The 17,909-nt window shown below is 34.3% G+C and overlaps 1 protein-coding gene across 3 annotated transcripts in view; it reads right to left on the reverse strand.

Annotated features, from left to right (window-relative positions):
* LOC136040124 (homeobox protein cut-like) overlaps nt 1-17,909 on the reverse strand; it is a 233,528-nt gene that overhangs the window by 53,676 nt on the left and 161,943 nt on the right. For all 3 annotated transcript variants that reach the window (XM_065724226.1, XM_065724224.1, XM_065724225.1), the window contains exon 7: nt 7,222-7,406. In XM_065724226.1, coding sequence (XP_065580298.1) covers nt 7,222-7,406 — 185 coding nt within the window. The remainder of the gene's footprint in view (nt 1-7,221; nt 7,407-17,909) is intronic.

A 17,909-nucleotide genomic window follows, 5' to 3' on the forward strand; every position in this document is an offset into this window, starting at 1 on the left:
GTGGGTGAAAATCAGAAAAAAGCTAAAAATGCAAAAACAGCTTAAGAAGAAGTTTAATTCCTTTTGAGGCGTAACTATCTTTGGGATTAAAAAAATCGCGAATTTTTTAAGTTTTGTGGATGAAAAGCATCGTTAACTTTAACTAATTAGTCGTGCTAGTTTGTTTTCATAACTCAACGTGGCAACACTGACAAAATGTGGTAGTGCCACAAGGATTTCATAATTTCTAGATGGTCAAAAGGTATTCTTAGAACATCGTGGTTTTCAGGTACGATAGGCATTGGATAGGTCAAGGGAAAAACTGTTTTTATTTCGATGCTCTGGGTAATTTAAGACAACAAATAAATCTAGCCTATAATTCTCGATAACCACACACATATAATTTATGGATTACGGTTTCTTTTTTGTATCATTTCTACTGTTTTTACCATTTGGCTAAACTATTTTTAGCTAAATACTCTTTAGGTAATTTATTTATTTTATAAAACTGCAAAAAATGAAAAAAAATCTAGATGAGCTAAATCTTACTTTCTATCATCAACCCACTTGCATTAAATGTGGCTGAGAAAGCACTTTAAAATCTTAGTTTGGTTAAAATTAGTTAATGAATTCCAAGCTTCACTTTTTTCAGGTCATTTTCTGACGTTCTGTCCAACAGGTTTGAAGTTGCGCACAAATAGTGGTGCACAAAACGTTCGCTCCTTTTTTTGTTAATTTAAAAAACTTTTTCCACAAGACAAGTTTTTCAAAGAAAAGTGAAGAGCTCCCTTAAGCCAAGAATGAGCAAAAATAGTCAAATAATCTTCCAAGCAAAACTAACACAAATCACTATCAATAATTTAATAAAACTCAAAAAGAAAATAGATTACAATAAATAGCCGAGCCAAACTCTGAACAAGCAAAAATTAACATCCATAGAGCTGATATCCCCCATGCTTTCTCAAGAACAGAACTCAATTTGCGTTTTACTGAAAAAAAACAAAACAACAAACAAACAAATGACCGTGGATTGTCAGTTTAATTGACACATACTGCTATTTATTCTTTAAAGTTTTGATAATTTTTATTTATGAAAGTAAAAAAAGCGAAAACATTTCGAACATATTTTGTTTTCAATTTTCAGTTACTCTCCGTTATGTTTGACTTTTAAAAGGAAACTAGAGCAATACATTTCAAATCAAATGAGCCTCTTTTAAAGTTCACACGACTATCGCTTTCATAAAACCTTATATGCCACTGGTGCATAACTTACAGCCCTTACCCCCGACTCTTGGGGATTCTGTCCATTCTAAAGGCCTTTTTATGTCATCTTTGGACTATTTTTGAACAAATGGCTATCTCAAAGTTTTTATCGGATGTATTTGTGGAAAATAAAATGTAAGGGAAAGTCGCCCCGATCCCTTTGACTTTTAGAAAAGGAACTAGAACACCTTATTTCCAATCAAATGAGCCCCATCCTGAGTTTATACGGTTACCCTTTCCATAAAATCCTTTAATGCCCTCGAGATATAACTTATAAACCTTGCGCTGAGGGCTATGGGGGTATCATACTCAAAGTAATTATTTCCAGACCTTTCAACTACGCTGAACAAAATGGCTATCTCAAAATAATGATTAGATGTGTTTTGGGAATTTCTGGGCCGGGGAGGGGGCTTGTTGCCCTCCAATCACTTTTGACGATTAAAGAAGTCTCTTTCAATTTCCAATCGAAAGAGTCTTTTTTGAAGTTTCTACGACAGCAAATGGCCATCTCAAAATTTCTATCAGATGAACTTTTAGGAAAATACGAGATGTGAGGGGTTTCCTCCCTCCAATCACTTTGAATCTTAAAAAGTGTACTAGAACTTCTAATTACCTATTCAGTGAACCACTTAAAGTTTATACGACCAATCTTTCTATGGAAACCTTATATGCCCCAAGGCATAACTTACAACCCTTGCCCCGAGGGCAGAGGTTATCATCCTAAAAGACATAATTTCCGGAACTTTCAACTATGCTAAACAAAATGGCTATCTCAAAATTTTCATTGGATTTGTTTGAAGAAATTATGGGCGTTTTAGGGAAGTTAGTTCCCCTGCAATCACTTCAGACTATTAAAAGGGACATTAGTCCCTTGAATTTTGAATCGAAGGACACCTTTTCGAAGTTTCTGCGACAAAAAAATTGTCATCTCAAGATTTCTATAAGTTTCATTTCGGGAAAAAACGAGGTAAGTTGGGGATCCACCTTCCGGTCACTCTGGATCTTAAAAAGGGCATTAGAACTTCTGGTTACCAATCAGCCCCCATCCACCCCTTCCGAAGTTTATATGATTACTCTTTCAATATATACCTTATAGGCCCCCAGGATACAACTTGCAAACCTTGCTCTGAAGGCTGTGGGGAGTTGTCATCCTCAAAAGAAAAATTTTCAGACCTTTCAACTACGTTAAACAAAATGGCTATCTCAAAATTTTGATTGCAAGTATTTGGGGAAATGGTGGTTGAGGGAGGGGTGTTAGTTGCGCTACCATCACCTTTGGCTAAAAAAAATGGGCTGTATCCCTTTCAATTTTTCAAGCGAATGAGCGCTTTTCGGAGTTTCTACGACACCTCCTTCGATGCGAAGTGCCATGGTCTAAAACCAAAAAACGCAAAAAAAAACATATATGGGCGCTCCAAAAATCGGATGAAAATTTATTAGATGTTTTCCAGAGAAATTGCCTACGGATTGTTCTGGGTACCCGGCTGACTGACCGTATTTCAAACTGTAGGTTGTACGAAAAATGTGGTTCATTCCCGCTTTCTGGGGCTAGCCTATAATGAAAGAAAGGTTGAGATGGCTAGGCCACGTTCTACGGATGAAGGATGACAGATTACCGAAGATTGTCCTTTTTGGCCAACCGTCTGGGGCTACATGGAAAGCAGGTCGTCCTTGTCTGGGTTGGGAGGATGTCATAAATAAAGATTTAAACGAAATGGGAACTTCCTGGGAGGGTGTAAAGAGGGAGGCTTTAAATAGATTAGGTTGGAGGAGGAGCGTGCGTAGCTGTGTTGGCCTCAGGCGGTCACGTTCTACGGATGAAGGATAACAGATTACCGAAGATTGTCCTTTTTGGCCAACCGTCTGGGGCTACACGGAAAGCAGGTCGTCCCTGTCTGGGTTGGGAGGATGTCTTAAATAAAGATTTAAAGGAAATGGGAACTTCCTGGGTGGGTGTAAAGAGGAAGGCTTTAAATAGATTAGGTTGGAGGAGCGTGCGTAGCTGTGTTGGCCTCAGGCGGCTTAGTGCTGAAGCGAGTTAGTAGTTGTAGTAGTATTAGTAATAATAAATTGTTCCTACATCGCTCTTTACTTAGGCAGCGCTATTGTGCTGCCTATGATCTGTTCGGATGTATTAATTTTGTATCTACTACTTTTATTTATTTTTTTATTCTGTTTATTTTTTGGTGTTTTTTATTCATTTATTTGGGAAAAATGGATAGAAAATCTAAGAATTATAATATTTTAGGCAAAAGTAAGCAAAACTTGATAATTTTGGCCCCCAAAAAGGAGATAATGAAGTTATGTTGAAAAGGAAGAAGTAAAAATCCAGCTCTTTAACAAAATTAACTATAAAAAAAACTAGTTTTTTTAACTGAAAGTAAGGAGCGACATTAAAACTTAAAACGAACAGAAATTACTCCGTATCTGAAATGGGTTGTCCCCTCCGCAATCCCTCGCTCTTTACGCTAAAGCTTTTAATTGTTTTAAAAAGTAGAATTGTGACAAAGAGTCAAACTTAGGCGTAAAGAGCGAGGGATTGCGGAGGGGACGACCCATTTCAGATACGGAGTAATTTCTGTCCGTTTTAAGTTTTAATGTCACTCCTTACTTTCAGTTAAAAAAACTAGTTTTTTTATTTAATTTCTGAACGTTTTTGAATTAATACATGTTTGGCTCTCCGCACATAAATTATTAAATGAAATTTGTATATTAACTCTTTTTTTTGGCTAAATGGCTTTCTCTTAGTTTTGATCAGACGATTTTGAGAAATAAGGGGTGGGGAAGGAGACCTAGTTGCCCTTCAATTTTTCGGTTACTTAAAAAGGCAACTAGAACTTTTAATTTTTAACGAACGTTTTTATTAGTAAAAAATATGCGTAACTTAAGAATTAACTTACGTAACAAACTTTTATATTCTTATATTTTTATTATGTATACGACAGGGGTTTCTACCCTCGTTAATACCTCGCTCTTTACACTAAATCGTAAGTTTTGTCCCAATTCTTTAAGAATAACCCCTGAATCAAAAGGCCGTAGAATAAATAGTTGAAATTACTAAAAATACTTTAGCATAAAGAGCGAGGTATTTATCTCCTCCTAAATACCTCGCTCTTTATGCTAAAGTATTTTTAGAACCCCTCATATGCGTAATAATCTCTTTTCGTTTTAAGTTTCAATGCTACCCCTTACTTTCAATTGAATAAACGTTTTCATGTTTATTTTTTCATTGTTTTTTTTTATAGTAATGCTAGAAAATCTTGCGCCCTTTTCGTTGAATTTTCTTCTCCCATGACATATTCCTCAAAGGAAAGATTCCCCACATAGCCCCATCCCCTCAACCCCACCCCCAAAACCAGAAAAAAATACCCCTGAAAACGTCTGTACACTTCCCAATAACCATTACTATATGTAAACACTGGTCAAAGTTTGTAACTTGCAGCCCCTCCCCCAGGGATTGTGGGGGAGTAAATCATTCCCAAAGACATAGTTATTATGGTTTTCGACTATGCAGAACAAAATGGCTATCTCAAAATTTTGATCCGTTGACTTTGGGAAAAAGTGAGCGTAGGAGGGGGCCTAGGTGCCCTCCAATTTTTTTGGTCACTTAAAGAGGGCACTAGAACTTTTCATTTCCGTTAGAATGAGCCCTCTTGCGACATTCTAGGACCACTTGGTCGATACGATGACCCCTGGGGAAAAAAAAAAACAAATAAACACGCACCCGTGATTTGTGTTCTGGCAAAAAATACGGAATTCCAGATTTTTGTAGATAGGAGCTTGAAATTTTCGCTATAGGGTTCTCTGATACGCCGAATGAGATGGTGTGATTTTCGTTAAGATTCTATGACTTTTAGGGGATGTTTCCCCCTATTTTCCAAAATAAGTCAAATTTTCTCAGGCTCGTAACTGTTGATGACAAAGACTAAATTTAATGAAACTTATATATTTAGAATCAGCATGCAAATTCGAGTCTTTTGATGTATCTTTTAGCATCAAAATTCCGTTTTTTAGAGTTTCGTTTACTATTGAGCCGGGTCGCTCCTTACAGGAGCGACCCGAGTTACAGGAGTAACTTTACTCCTTAAAGTTAGTTTTTAACTTTTTAAAAAAAAGTAAAGTTAGTTTTTAACTTTTAGGAGCAATAGCTTCACGGTTTCTGAGACTCATTTCTAAAAGGTTGCCTTGCGGCTTTTACAGTTTCTTTCTAGAAAAAAAACTAAGATTCTTTCCATATTTTTCACCGAGTTCTTGCGAAGAATATCACCAATGCTCTTTTCATCAATTTATATAAACCTTGTAAAGAATTTTTCTATTACCGATTCTTCATTTCTCTCTGGAATTTGGGAATGAAAGAAATTTGTCAAAAAAGGTCTTCTCTTTCACTGAGAAGAATCTCTGATGAAATCTATTGATCCCTCTTTTTGGTGGGAGGGGGCTTTGATCTTTCAAATTCGTTTACTAGGGTAAGAAAAGTTTTTCAGTACTCCGGTGTCGGAATAAAATAGATTCCCACTGTCTCTCAAAGCCTCATTTTCAATGTTAGTTAAGACTGAGAGGGGATTATCAAATGAAATTTCTTGGAAATAAACTAAAATTGGTAATGAGAATGCGTTAAGGATAAAGGTTGTGCGAAAATAGAAAAACAAGGTGTTTTTTTCTAGGAGGCTCCGATAAAAAAGATCATCCTAAGATGTTTATTAGCAAAACGAAAAGGTGCTCGATTAACTGAGCATAAAAAGCAGTTTAAATATGTTAAAGTGATAAACCCCTTGCTTTCATAAATAACACAAAAATTACAGGAGTGATATATTGAATTAAAATTATATTATTTGAAAAGTATGTGAATATATATATATATATATATATATATATATATATATATATATATATATATATATATATATATATATATATATATATATATATATATATATATATGTATGTATATATGTTTGTGTATATGTTACCGTGAATGCCCGCAAATTGGTTGATGTTTTAACCAATTTGCGACATTCCAATTGCGACAATTCGCGACAATTAGTGAAAGTTTAAATTACTTTTTTTTCCTCCTTGGATTTAGTCAGCGTTGCCAGTCAACTTTTCAATTTAATGCAGGGTTTGATGATAACAGGTTAGATTAGAGTAGGTGAGGTTATCCTAAGTTAGGTTTTCAACCCATTTGTAATATCTAGAACCAAATTTAACCTAACCTAATCTAACTTGACCTAAACTATCATAATCTATCCTAACCTAGCTTTAACTTATACCATCATAGCTTGCATAAGACAGAAAAAGCTGACTCGCAAAACTAATTGAATCCAACCAGAAAATCCGAAAAAAAAGTTTTTTTCTGTTTTAAAAAGTAGAGTTCAGAGAAAGAGTCAAACTTTAGCGCAAAGAGTGGGGCGTTGATGAGGAAGTAGCCCCTTTCATATACGAAGTAATTTCTGTTCGTTTTAAGTTTTAATATCGCTCCTTACTTTCAGTTAAAAAAAACTTGTTTTTTTTTTAATTTAATACCTTAAAGGATTACCCTATCTTGTTCATTATTAAAGTTTTTGGGGTCAAGTTTGGAGGGGGTTTGCAACTGATTGGGCGGTATTGCCATAGGTTGTTGATCTTGGATAATAGATCTGAATAAATGACGGAAAACTAATATCCGACCAAGAAATCTTAGAAAAACCGTTCTATAGCTTCTCCAGTTTTCTGCTGAAGATAGAGATATTCAGTTTTAATGGAACTTCCATCACCAGAAAGTTGAAATTTTCGATTAGATGGGGCAAAATTGTCATTTTGAATTTGAGGAAAAGGCAGGCCCTAAAAATGTTCTAGGAAATCTCTTAAGAACATGCTAAAGATAAGCTCAAAGAAATTATCGTTTTAGAAATTGTGGAGTTCCCTGGGGTATCACCCCCTTTGACTCACAAACTTGTCAAGGTAAAATTTGTCGACCAAGGGATTAAATATAAATAATACCTTTTGCGGTTCTGGTGATTTTGTTACATCTTCACTTCTATTACTATCTTCGTTTTGATGATGCTGAACCTGCGAATTCGACGACTGAACTCTTAAAACAGCTTGAGCTTCACTTAATATATGAGCAATTCTTTCTTCTTTTGTGGCTTCCTCTTCTGGACTGCCTACTTGCATGCCATCTTTACCTAAAACACACACATATATGTATTTAAGGGCATTCGGTAATATCATATCCAGAGGGGGAGGGGGGGGGGGGGGTAAAACACAAATAACAGATGTCAGATAAAGGTACGTATATTTTTATATTATACATGAATTTTCATGTTTCTAGATTAAATAGTTCTTCAAATTTTCAGCAAGAATAAATAATTATATAATATATATATATATATATATATATATATATATATATATATATATATATATATATATATATATATATATATATATATATATATATATATATATATATATATATATATATCAGGAATCCCTTTTTCTTCTCTTGGATTCAATTAGCTTTGCGAATTGGCCTTTTCAGTCTTATGTAAGATTTGATGGTAAAAGTTAGGCTAGGTTTGGTTAAATTAGGCAATAAATTTCAGAAACAAGTTAAAAACATAATCTAACCTAACCCAACCTAACCTATCACCAGCGAAACTTGCATAAAACTAAAAACGTTGACTGGCAATGCTGACGAAATCCAAGGAGAAAAAAAAGTATTTCGGACATTCATCGGTGAATGCCGACCGATATATATATCGAGTATATATATATATATATATATATATATATATGTATATATATATATATATATATATATATATATATATATATATATATATATATATATATATATATATATATATATATATATATATATATATATATATATATATATATATATATATATATAATATATATATATATATATATATATATATATATATATATATACATATATATATATATATATATATATATATATATATATATATATATATATATATATATATATATATATATATATATATATATATATATATGTATATACAACGAAATATTATTTCAAAAAAGTAAATCTATTTTCAGAAAGTGTATACTTTACTCTATTTTTCGACATATTTAACAAGTTTTTTAAACTCTTATCACACCTCTAAACTAATTTTAGAGTAAAGTCTTTGTAAGAACTTGCCACCAGCTCCAATAACCAAGAGTTCACTGCTGTTTTTACATTGTCGTCATCTTTTTAACGGTTGCCACTGAGGTGGCGACCAGTTGAATTGGAGACAAGACACGGATTTCACATATCAAGCCCGAATAGAAGGAACAGAACATGGAATTGAAACACACACACTCCCCTGAAATTTGAAGGCCGGATATCCTCTCTCCCAGCCCAAAATCATGGTGTCGGTGTTAGGGAATAGGGATAGTGTAATTTTTTGGTCAACCTAATGCAAGGGAGGAACCACTGACTAACCCTCGGAAAAAACAACTTGGTATGCTGACAAAGGAAATTGTCCTTCTTCATGACCATGCAAGATCTCACGCTGCTGGACAGACTAATTTGGTAATTTGTTGGACCGTTTTGGCTGGGAAGTTTTAGATCACCCACAATACAGTCCCGATCTTGCGCCGAGTGATTACCATCCGCTTCTCCACCTCAAGCAACACCTCAGTGGCAAATGTTACAGTGAAGATGACGATGTAAAAACGTAAGTGAATTCTAGGTTAATGGAACAGGCGGCAAGATTTTACACAGAGGTTACTTTAAAATTAGTTCAGAGGTTCATGACATGTGTTACAACAAACTGCTCGACTATGCTGCTAAAAAGAGGAAAGTACGTATTTTTTGAAAATAAACCTACTTTTTTTAAATAATCATTCGTTTTGTACTTATGATCAAACGGACCTTAATTAAAAAACGCGCCTCGTATATGTATATATATATATATATATATATATATATATATATATATATATATATATATATATATATATATATATATATATATATATATATATATATATATATATATATCGAAGATATTATGAAATACAGTTATCTGAAAACATAACCTCATTGTGTGTGGGTTATATAGCCGTCCAAATGGTGTAACCAAAATACTTAAAACCATGTACTTTTATTGTTTCTTCAGTCAGTTAAATGATAAACAAAAAGATATAACATTAAGTTTCTCTCACAACACGAAGCAATTTCATTGCATTAAAACCTAGTGCTTTTAAATTTAAGATTTTAAAATGTTACTAAAGAGCATTAGGTATCACAATGTTAAAAAGTATGCTTGGTACTTGTGTGAAATACCCCCTACCTAATATTCTTCATATATGTTTCTCTGACGCTCAATCCTCATGAAATATACCAAAGTAAGATTAAAACATAATACTTTGAAACAAATTCGGCTATTTATTTGAACATTAGGGGGGGGGGGATAAAGTATATCGGGTCTGTTTCACTGACGCTAAATCTTTATTAAATATAATACTAAAGAAAATAAGAAAATATAATACTTAATTAATGCAAACTACAAAGGTACTCTACCCCTCCCCCCCTATTGTCCAAATATAGAGCCCAAATTCGTTTGTCAATAAAACCATGGACAAAAAATAAAACGGTAAAACTTGGTTTCTACTTAGATTAAATAAAAAAAACAAGTTTTTTAAACTGAAAGTAGGGAGCGAAATTAAAACTTAAAACGACCAGAAATTACTCCATATATAAAAGGGACTGTTCCCTCCTCAAGTTCCAGCTCTTTACGCTAAAGTTTGACTCTTTCTCTCAACTCTACTTTTTAAAATAGTAAAAAACTTTAGCGTAAAGAGCAGTGTGTTGAGGAGGGAACAGCCGCTTTCATATACAGAGTAATTTCTGTTCGTTTTAAGTTTTAATGCCGCTCCTTACTTTCAGTTAAAAAAACTTGTTTTTTTATTTAATTTCTGAACATTTTTGAATTAATGAATGTCGGGATTTTGGCTCTCCGCACATGGACAATTAAAACAAAATTTGCATATTGTTTTTTTTTTTTGGCTAAATGGCTTTCTCATAGTTTTTATCGGACAATTTTAAGAAAAACAAAAGAGTGTGGGAGAAGGCCTAGTTTCCCTCCAATTTTTGGGTACTTAAAAAGGCAAATAGAACTTTCAATTTTTTACGAACGTTTTATTAGTAAAAACATATCTAACTTACGAATCAGCTTACGTATGTTTTTATTATGTATATGAGGGGATTCGTCTTCTCGTCAACATCTCACTCTTTGCACTAAAGCTTAAATTATGTTCCAATTCCTTAAGAATGACCCCTGATTCACAAAGGCCGTAGAATAAATAATTGAAATTACTAAAAATACTTTAGCGTAAACTCATATGCGTAATAATTTCTGTTCGCTTTAAGTTTTAATACTGCTCCTTACTTTCAGTAAAAAAAAACTTTTCACATTTATTTTTTCATTGTTTTTTAAATAATGCTAGAAAATCTTTTTTTTCTAAATTCCATGAATTTGTCATGGAAATTCTCTTCCCCCATGACAAATTCCTCCATGGAAGGATCCTCCCATGAAACTCCCTTCCCTCAAACCCTCCCCCCAACCAAAAAAAATTCCCCTGAAAACGTCTGTATATTTACTCAAAACCATTAGTATATGTAAACACTGGTCAAAGTTTGTATCTTGCAGCCCCTCCCGCGGAGACTGGGGGTGAGCAAGTCGTCTCCAAAACATAGTTATTAGATTTTTCAACTATGCTGAATAAAATGGCTATCTCAGAATTTTGATCCGGTGACCTTTTGATCCTATTGAGCCGGGTCGCTCCTTATTACAGTTCGTTACCACGAACTGTTTGATGAAGAATATTAGGTAGAGAGTATTTCATACAATTACCGTATGCTTTAATACCATTGGTTTATTTTTGTGACGTATTTTCACAGGCTAATCGAATCCACAAAATAGCCCCCACTTTTTTACTCGCTGTTGCATTTACCTGTTGTGGCTATGTTACGTTGTGAGTCCGTACAAAGGTCGTATTGATTTAATTTTCTGTATAGAACTATAAGTAAAATAATAAATAGTTTTCTAGTTATAACATCCTTTACAGATAAATTTACTGTTTCTTAGCGAGTGCGGTGATATTACTTAACCCAGGATGTCCACACAAGTTTTCCACAGTGGCGACCTTCCAAAATCTTTTGAGGGGGCTAAGGTTTGGACACTTGGTGTTACTCGATAATATCTGCTTGAGTTTTTTCTTTACGTTTTCATCCACTGGCTGCGAATACCCTTAGTTTTCTTAGTTATTTTTTAGTAATACATATTTTTCTATATTTTCGTTTTTGTTTGTTTGACAAATGTAATAAAAACGGGCGGGCTAAACTTTCAGCAAAAAAATAGAGATAAAAATAAAGTAGAAAATTGAATTTAAAATGATCTCAATGATTTCATGACAAGTTTTATCCTCTGTACAAATATATATTTCAACTTGAAAAAAAGGAAGTGTTCGGTAGAATGTAACATTTTCTCGATTAGGTTTAGATGTTAATATTACTAATTTGTCAAAAGTACATAACTTTTAGCCAGCAGAATTTTCAGGCACATTTTCTGACTCCATAATTCTATCATGTGTACCATTTAAAAAGAAAACAAAAAATAAAAAACACACAAAAACACCTGAAATGTTTCTCTAAGAATCACGACGTGACGGAAGATTTTGGAACTTCTTATCTTTTTTTTGTTAATCTTTTTTCTGCTCTTTTTCTAACTGATCCATAAAAATAGGAAAAACTGCTTGTGTTTGGGGAAATCTCACAATAAATGAAGGGAGCCTTGAAATGAAAAGGGGAAGGGCAACAAATTCCAAGGAGCAAACATTCGCGAGGAGAGAAATTGGCGTTAACATTGGAAACAAGGGTAATTTAAGCAGTCCGGTTGCCTTCGTTTTTAAAAAGAAGGTGTTGAAGCCAATTCAATAGATGGTGTTTCAACTTCTGTATCAAATCTTAGACCAAACAGCATGGGTAACTTATAAAAGTGGAGACTGGCACTAGACTCGGACTAGCCCTACGAAGATATTTTTCAAAATCTATGGGGTCAAAAGTGAAGGTAAAAAATCTAGAGGGCAAAGACCCTCATCCTGTCCCTTCCAATTTGCACTTGAAAGCTGTTTGGTCTAAAAAAATTAATAACATTTGCACATATTAATTAACAATTCTGCCATAGACTTGTTAATTAATAATAGGTAGTGTGGTTTTCAACGAGATCGTCGATGTAGCCAGGTGGGTAAAGGAGGCGAAACCAGTATTTGGGTCTGCCTCTCTATTACTACCATTGATTGTGATGTCTGGCGGCCGTTTTCCTGCTCAATATTCAGTAATAGGTCTATTGAGGTACCAAGGACAATGGAAATGAAATTTAATGAATTTAATTAATTTATCTAAAAACAAATTTTCAAAAACTTGAAAATTAAAGAATTCAATTGGTTAAATGGGAAAATCGGAAACTCAACTTTAGTGATAAAGATCTCCATATTCAGTTATGTTGTTTTGGTAGAAGTAGGTCCTACATTTGGAAAAAAAAAACGTGGGTGGAAAATCAGCTATAATACGTCGCACCAAACAACTTAAGAGGAAATGGCTTCTTTGGAGGTGTATTTGTCCGTGGAAATCACCAGATTGTTAATTTTTAAATTTTACGGATGAAAAGTATTTTTTGAATTTAACTAAAGGATTTTGCAGAATTTTTTACGCTTAAGCAAGGCAACACTGACGGAAATGTAGTTTGCCCTAAAGATTTCACAATTTTGAAACAGCCGAAAGAACAAAAAGCTAGAAAGCTATGGTTTTCAAAAAGAAAACTTAGAAAGTCAACAGAGTTATTGCCTGCCTCCTAAGATGGAGGCAAGGACCGAAAATGTTTTCATTTTGACGTCCTTGGTACTATAAGTGGGTTCTCAAAAATGATTTAATGTTCGATGGCAAAATTTGCTCAGTTTCTAGTTTTTGTTAATATAACTTTTAATCCCGGAAATCAAGAGAGATTAAGCATCAATTCTAAATCCTTTCCCTAAAACTAATTCTATATTCCTCTGAAGGCTCAATGAGAGTCAGAATGTTTCAGTATTGAAATGCATTCTTTGAGGCATCATCCTCAAGTGAGCTGTATCTGACATTTTCACATATTTGAGGTGGCTGCCAAGAACTTTTTACTAGACTTTCCCAAAAAAAGGATCAGCAGAATAATGTAGAGTGGTGGTTTAAAGTATGATCGAATATATATTTTCCTACTTACTATCTCTTTGAATACTGCTCGATATTTCAGTTAAATGACAATTATTTTATAATGTCAGATACGACTTCTAAATTTTCAAAGAGCAAAAAATCACTCTTTCAACTTTGATTTTAGCCATATTATGCATTTAAAAGAATCATAACTAACATTGAAAAAAAGTATATTTAAGGCCATTTGTCACACTCGCTTGCATTACACCAAAATAAACACGAAATACTTTCCTCGAAGGATCTAGATATTTCCACTACGCCATGTGTGTAATCCTCGAAAGGGCACAAACAGACGAGATAGGCCAGAAAATATGGACCAGATGCTAAATAACCCATCTTTATACACAAGTATAACTAAACTGTGGCCCGATTTCCTTCTTGATTGTGGTCCTGATTTTATCCACTAATGTAACCATAATGTGGAACGAGCATTATCCTCATTCAATCTTCTTCGCTCGATTCTACTAACAGTGAAATAGAAAAACAAGTTGTTTTTTTTTACCTGAAAGTAAGGGGGAAAATTTAAACTTAAAACTAACAGAAGTTATAACGTATATGAGTGGGGTTTCTCAGCACCTTGCTCTTTAAGCTAATGTTTGTTATTACTTTTAAAAAAGCTTCTTATTGTTTTTATTAAACGGACCTTGTGTTTCAGGACTCATTTTTAGAAAATTGGGACAAAATTCAAATTTCAGCGTAAAGAGCGAGGTATTGAGGAGGGGACAATCCTCCTCATATGCGTAATACTTTCTGCTCGTTTTAATTTTTAATGTTGCTCCTTACTTTCAGTTGAAAAAACTTCTTTTTTTATTTAGTTTCTGATCGTTATTTAAATAATGTCAGGAAACATGCCTCCACCTCCACAGAAAAATACCTCCTCCCCACAGAAAAATTCTCTAAACAATTCGATCCTGGTGAAAATTTACCCCGGACAATTACCCTTAACATCTCCACACGTAAAATTGAATCGGCAAAGAGAAAGCAAGACAAAAGAAGAATTTCGTATAGGAATTCTGGTAAATTCTCCAAGCGTAAAATTTTCCCGTGAAAAATTCACCTCCTGGAAACTTCCCTTCCCATTGAAAACCCTCCCCGTAGAAAATCCCTTGACCCCCTCCTCCCACCCGAAAAATGTATGAATACTTCCCAACAACAAATAATATTGGTTAACAATGGGCAACTTTTAAAACTTAAATAACTTTCCCCAGGGGCTTCGGGTGATTATGTTATCTCTAAAGGGATATTTTTTGGCCTTTCGACTATGCTAAACAAAATGGCTATTTCAAAATTCTGATCGGACGAAGTTGAGAAAAATGAGCGTGGGAGGGAGCCTAGGTGCCCTCTGATCTTTTGGTGACTTAAAAAGGGCAATGGAGCTTTTAAGTTCCGTCCGAATGAGCCATCTCCCGATATTCCATGACCACTGGATCAATACGATAACTCCTTGGGAAAAAAATAAACATGCATCCGTGATCCTTCTTCTGGCAAAAAAAAAATGTAAAATACCACATTTTTGTAGATAGAAGCTCGAAACCCCTACAGTAGGGTTCTCCAATACGCCTAATCTGATGGTGTGATTTTCATTAAGATTATATGAGTTTTAGAGGGTGTCAAAATCAGGCAAATTTTATCAGGCTCGTAGCCTTTGATGGGTAAAACTAAACTGAATGAAAATTTTATATTTGGATTCACCGTAATAACCCGACTCTTTCAATATATCTATTGATATCAAAATTTTGTTTTTCGGAGTTTCAATTACTATTGAGCCGGGTCGCTCCTTACTTACAGTTCGTTACCACGAATTGTTTGAAACAGAAGGTCAAGCTAATATTATGTTTTTGGATTGGTACAATACGATCTTTAAATAAGGTCACAACCTACAAGCATATAAAAACCTGATAAGTGCTCTCTTTCAGTAATTTGGTCTGTGGTCAATCGCTAGAACGATCCTCTTGGGAAGAAGAAACAGAAAAGCAATAGACTGGTTGTTTTTTCAGCACAAAAATAGTCGAATGTTCCCCATGTGAATTCAACTACATTGGAGTTATACAATAAAGATAGGACTATTTTATAGCCAAAGAAAATGTTTTCACGTCAAATTTATTTTTATAGATAACAAGCTTCTCTTTTTCTTATAAGACAGTCAGAAAATAAACTAAAATTGGAATCTGATGAGCAAAGGCACCGACAAAGGAGGACGAGACCCTCACAAGAACTCAATATATGATATAAAACTTTTATAATCAAATCAAACAGTGTGTCAATTGGGGAGGAAGGATGTGTCCCCTAGATTTTGAAACAGTTTTTTGGGTGTATTTTCGTCCAAAATTCCCTTTTTATATTTTCTTCGGAGAAATAAAAACAACGAATTTGTCCCCCCCCATAGAAAATAAAAACAAAATTTTGTCTTTCATCTGCATTCTCTCAAATTGAGGCACTAAAATCAAAATTTTCTCTTTACATTTTTTTTTTCAAGTTTAACTACCAAACGCCATAATCAGGCGGAGCGTTAGGGGTTTACCCCCCCCCCCCAGGAAAATAAAATATTCGTGTAAGCCTAAAGTCTACACTTAAATTATAGATAAAACATTCAATTAAAAGAAACTAAACTAAACTCTTTCGCTTTTCTCTGCGGTTGGGTTTTGAGGACTAGTTAGATTTAGCATATGAGCTATTCATTCAGTTATGATAAATTGTAGGCAACATCGTCATTTTGTACACCCTCAAAAGTTTTTAAAAGCAAATCTTCCCCAGGTTTAAAATGGTCGATTTTCAGAAAGTCTCTATTGATTTGCAAAATATGGACATATGAAACATTGTGGATTATGGAGAAAATCATGAAATTGGAAACAGTGACAACGGAGAAGAAGTAAAAGAGGTAATAGATAAAAATGCCTATAGCAATACGGGGTGTCATGCATAAGGATGAGGAGAGGGAAGTCTCCCCCCCCCACAATGTTTTCGGCCTATCATTAGAAAGAACTGGATTGATAAAGTAGTTAGTCAATATTTTGGTGTGGATGTTTTACCGCCACCGTATGTATTCCGCCACCCAGGAAACCTTGCATCATCAAGAGGATTAGTTGGGTCATAATAGGCAGGTTAGGTTAGTCTATGTCTGTGTATATATCTATGTCTATGTATATATCTATGTCTTGTCTATGTTTTTGTCAATATCTGTGTCTATGTCTTTGTCTGTTTTTATGTCATGTCTATATCTATGTCTGTTCTGACCTGCCTGAATTAAAAAGTGGCGGAACACCGCGGTGGCGAAAACCGAAGTGGCGTTAAAACACTGCTACAAATATTTTTCTGACTTAATTTTTTTTCATTAGGGTAATTGGGTTGACGGAAATGTGTGTCATTAAAGCAAGGAAAGAATATCAGTCTAAGACGGTAAAAATAATCATACAGTCGGTAAAATCAATTGCCCTCCCCCAAATATTTTGTCCAGTACCGCCTCTGTAGCAATGATGGAACTAATTAGGACTAGGGGATAAATCCTCTGACAACTGGAAAGAATAAATTATGAAGACCATGAATAGTTTCTCACTGCTTCTCAAATGATAGCCCTAAGAATCCGTGCACGGAAATTCAATGCTGACGTATCTGCAAAGGTGTGCATGGAACTTTGAATTTCAATGTATAGTTATTCGCTAACCTTCGCTATAATGCAAATCTTTTTATTCTTCAGATTTTTGTGCCCAATACAGTGTATCTGTGGGAGCATTTATGGTACTTATTGGTTATGTAATAGACACTCGGGAAGTGAAGTTCGACGGGCTATATTTTTGCACATTAGGGGGGGGGGGGGTAAGGCATAGCATATATTAAATGCGTAAACTAACCATTGCTTAATGTAATCTCATTAAAATAACCATTGCTATATTTAATCGCATTTTTTTTTATGTTTTGGGCAACAACCCCTTATCCCGGAGAAATATAATTGCCTATTCTTCGGTCCCTGGCTAATACCAAATCTTAACTTGAACATTCATGGTGAGACACTATTTTCTATCACTAGTCAAAGCAAACTAACCGGTTATTATCCCATCTGATCTTTGCCATCCAAATGATCGACAGTATAAAGAAGTTACTTGACCAGTTTCTTGTGTCGAAATTGTATAGTGTCTATTATATAACCGATAAGTACCAGATTTATTTTACTGTCATATCTAACAGAGATCTGCAGCAGAAGCACGAAGAATTCTTTTTTAGACTTTCGATGAGACTAGCAACCAGGGTTGCCAACCGGTGGAAAAAAAAAATCACTAGACTGTAATGATTTCTTGGCTGATTTAGTGATTTTCTTCAGGAATCTTGTGATTTACGCGCTGATTTAGTGGGTTTTTTCTTTAGGGAATACAAAAATCCCTAGAAACAGAGATAAAGCACTTGGAGT

This window comes from Artemia franciscana, chromosome 20 (assembly GCF_032884065.1).
Source record: "Artemia franciscana chromosome 20, ASM3288406v1, whole genome shotgun sequence".
NCBI classification, from domain to species: domain Eukaryota; kingdom Metazoa; phylum Arthropoda; class Branchiopoda; order Anostraca; family Artemiidae; genus Artemia; species Artemia franciscana.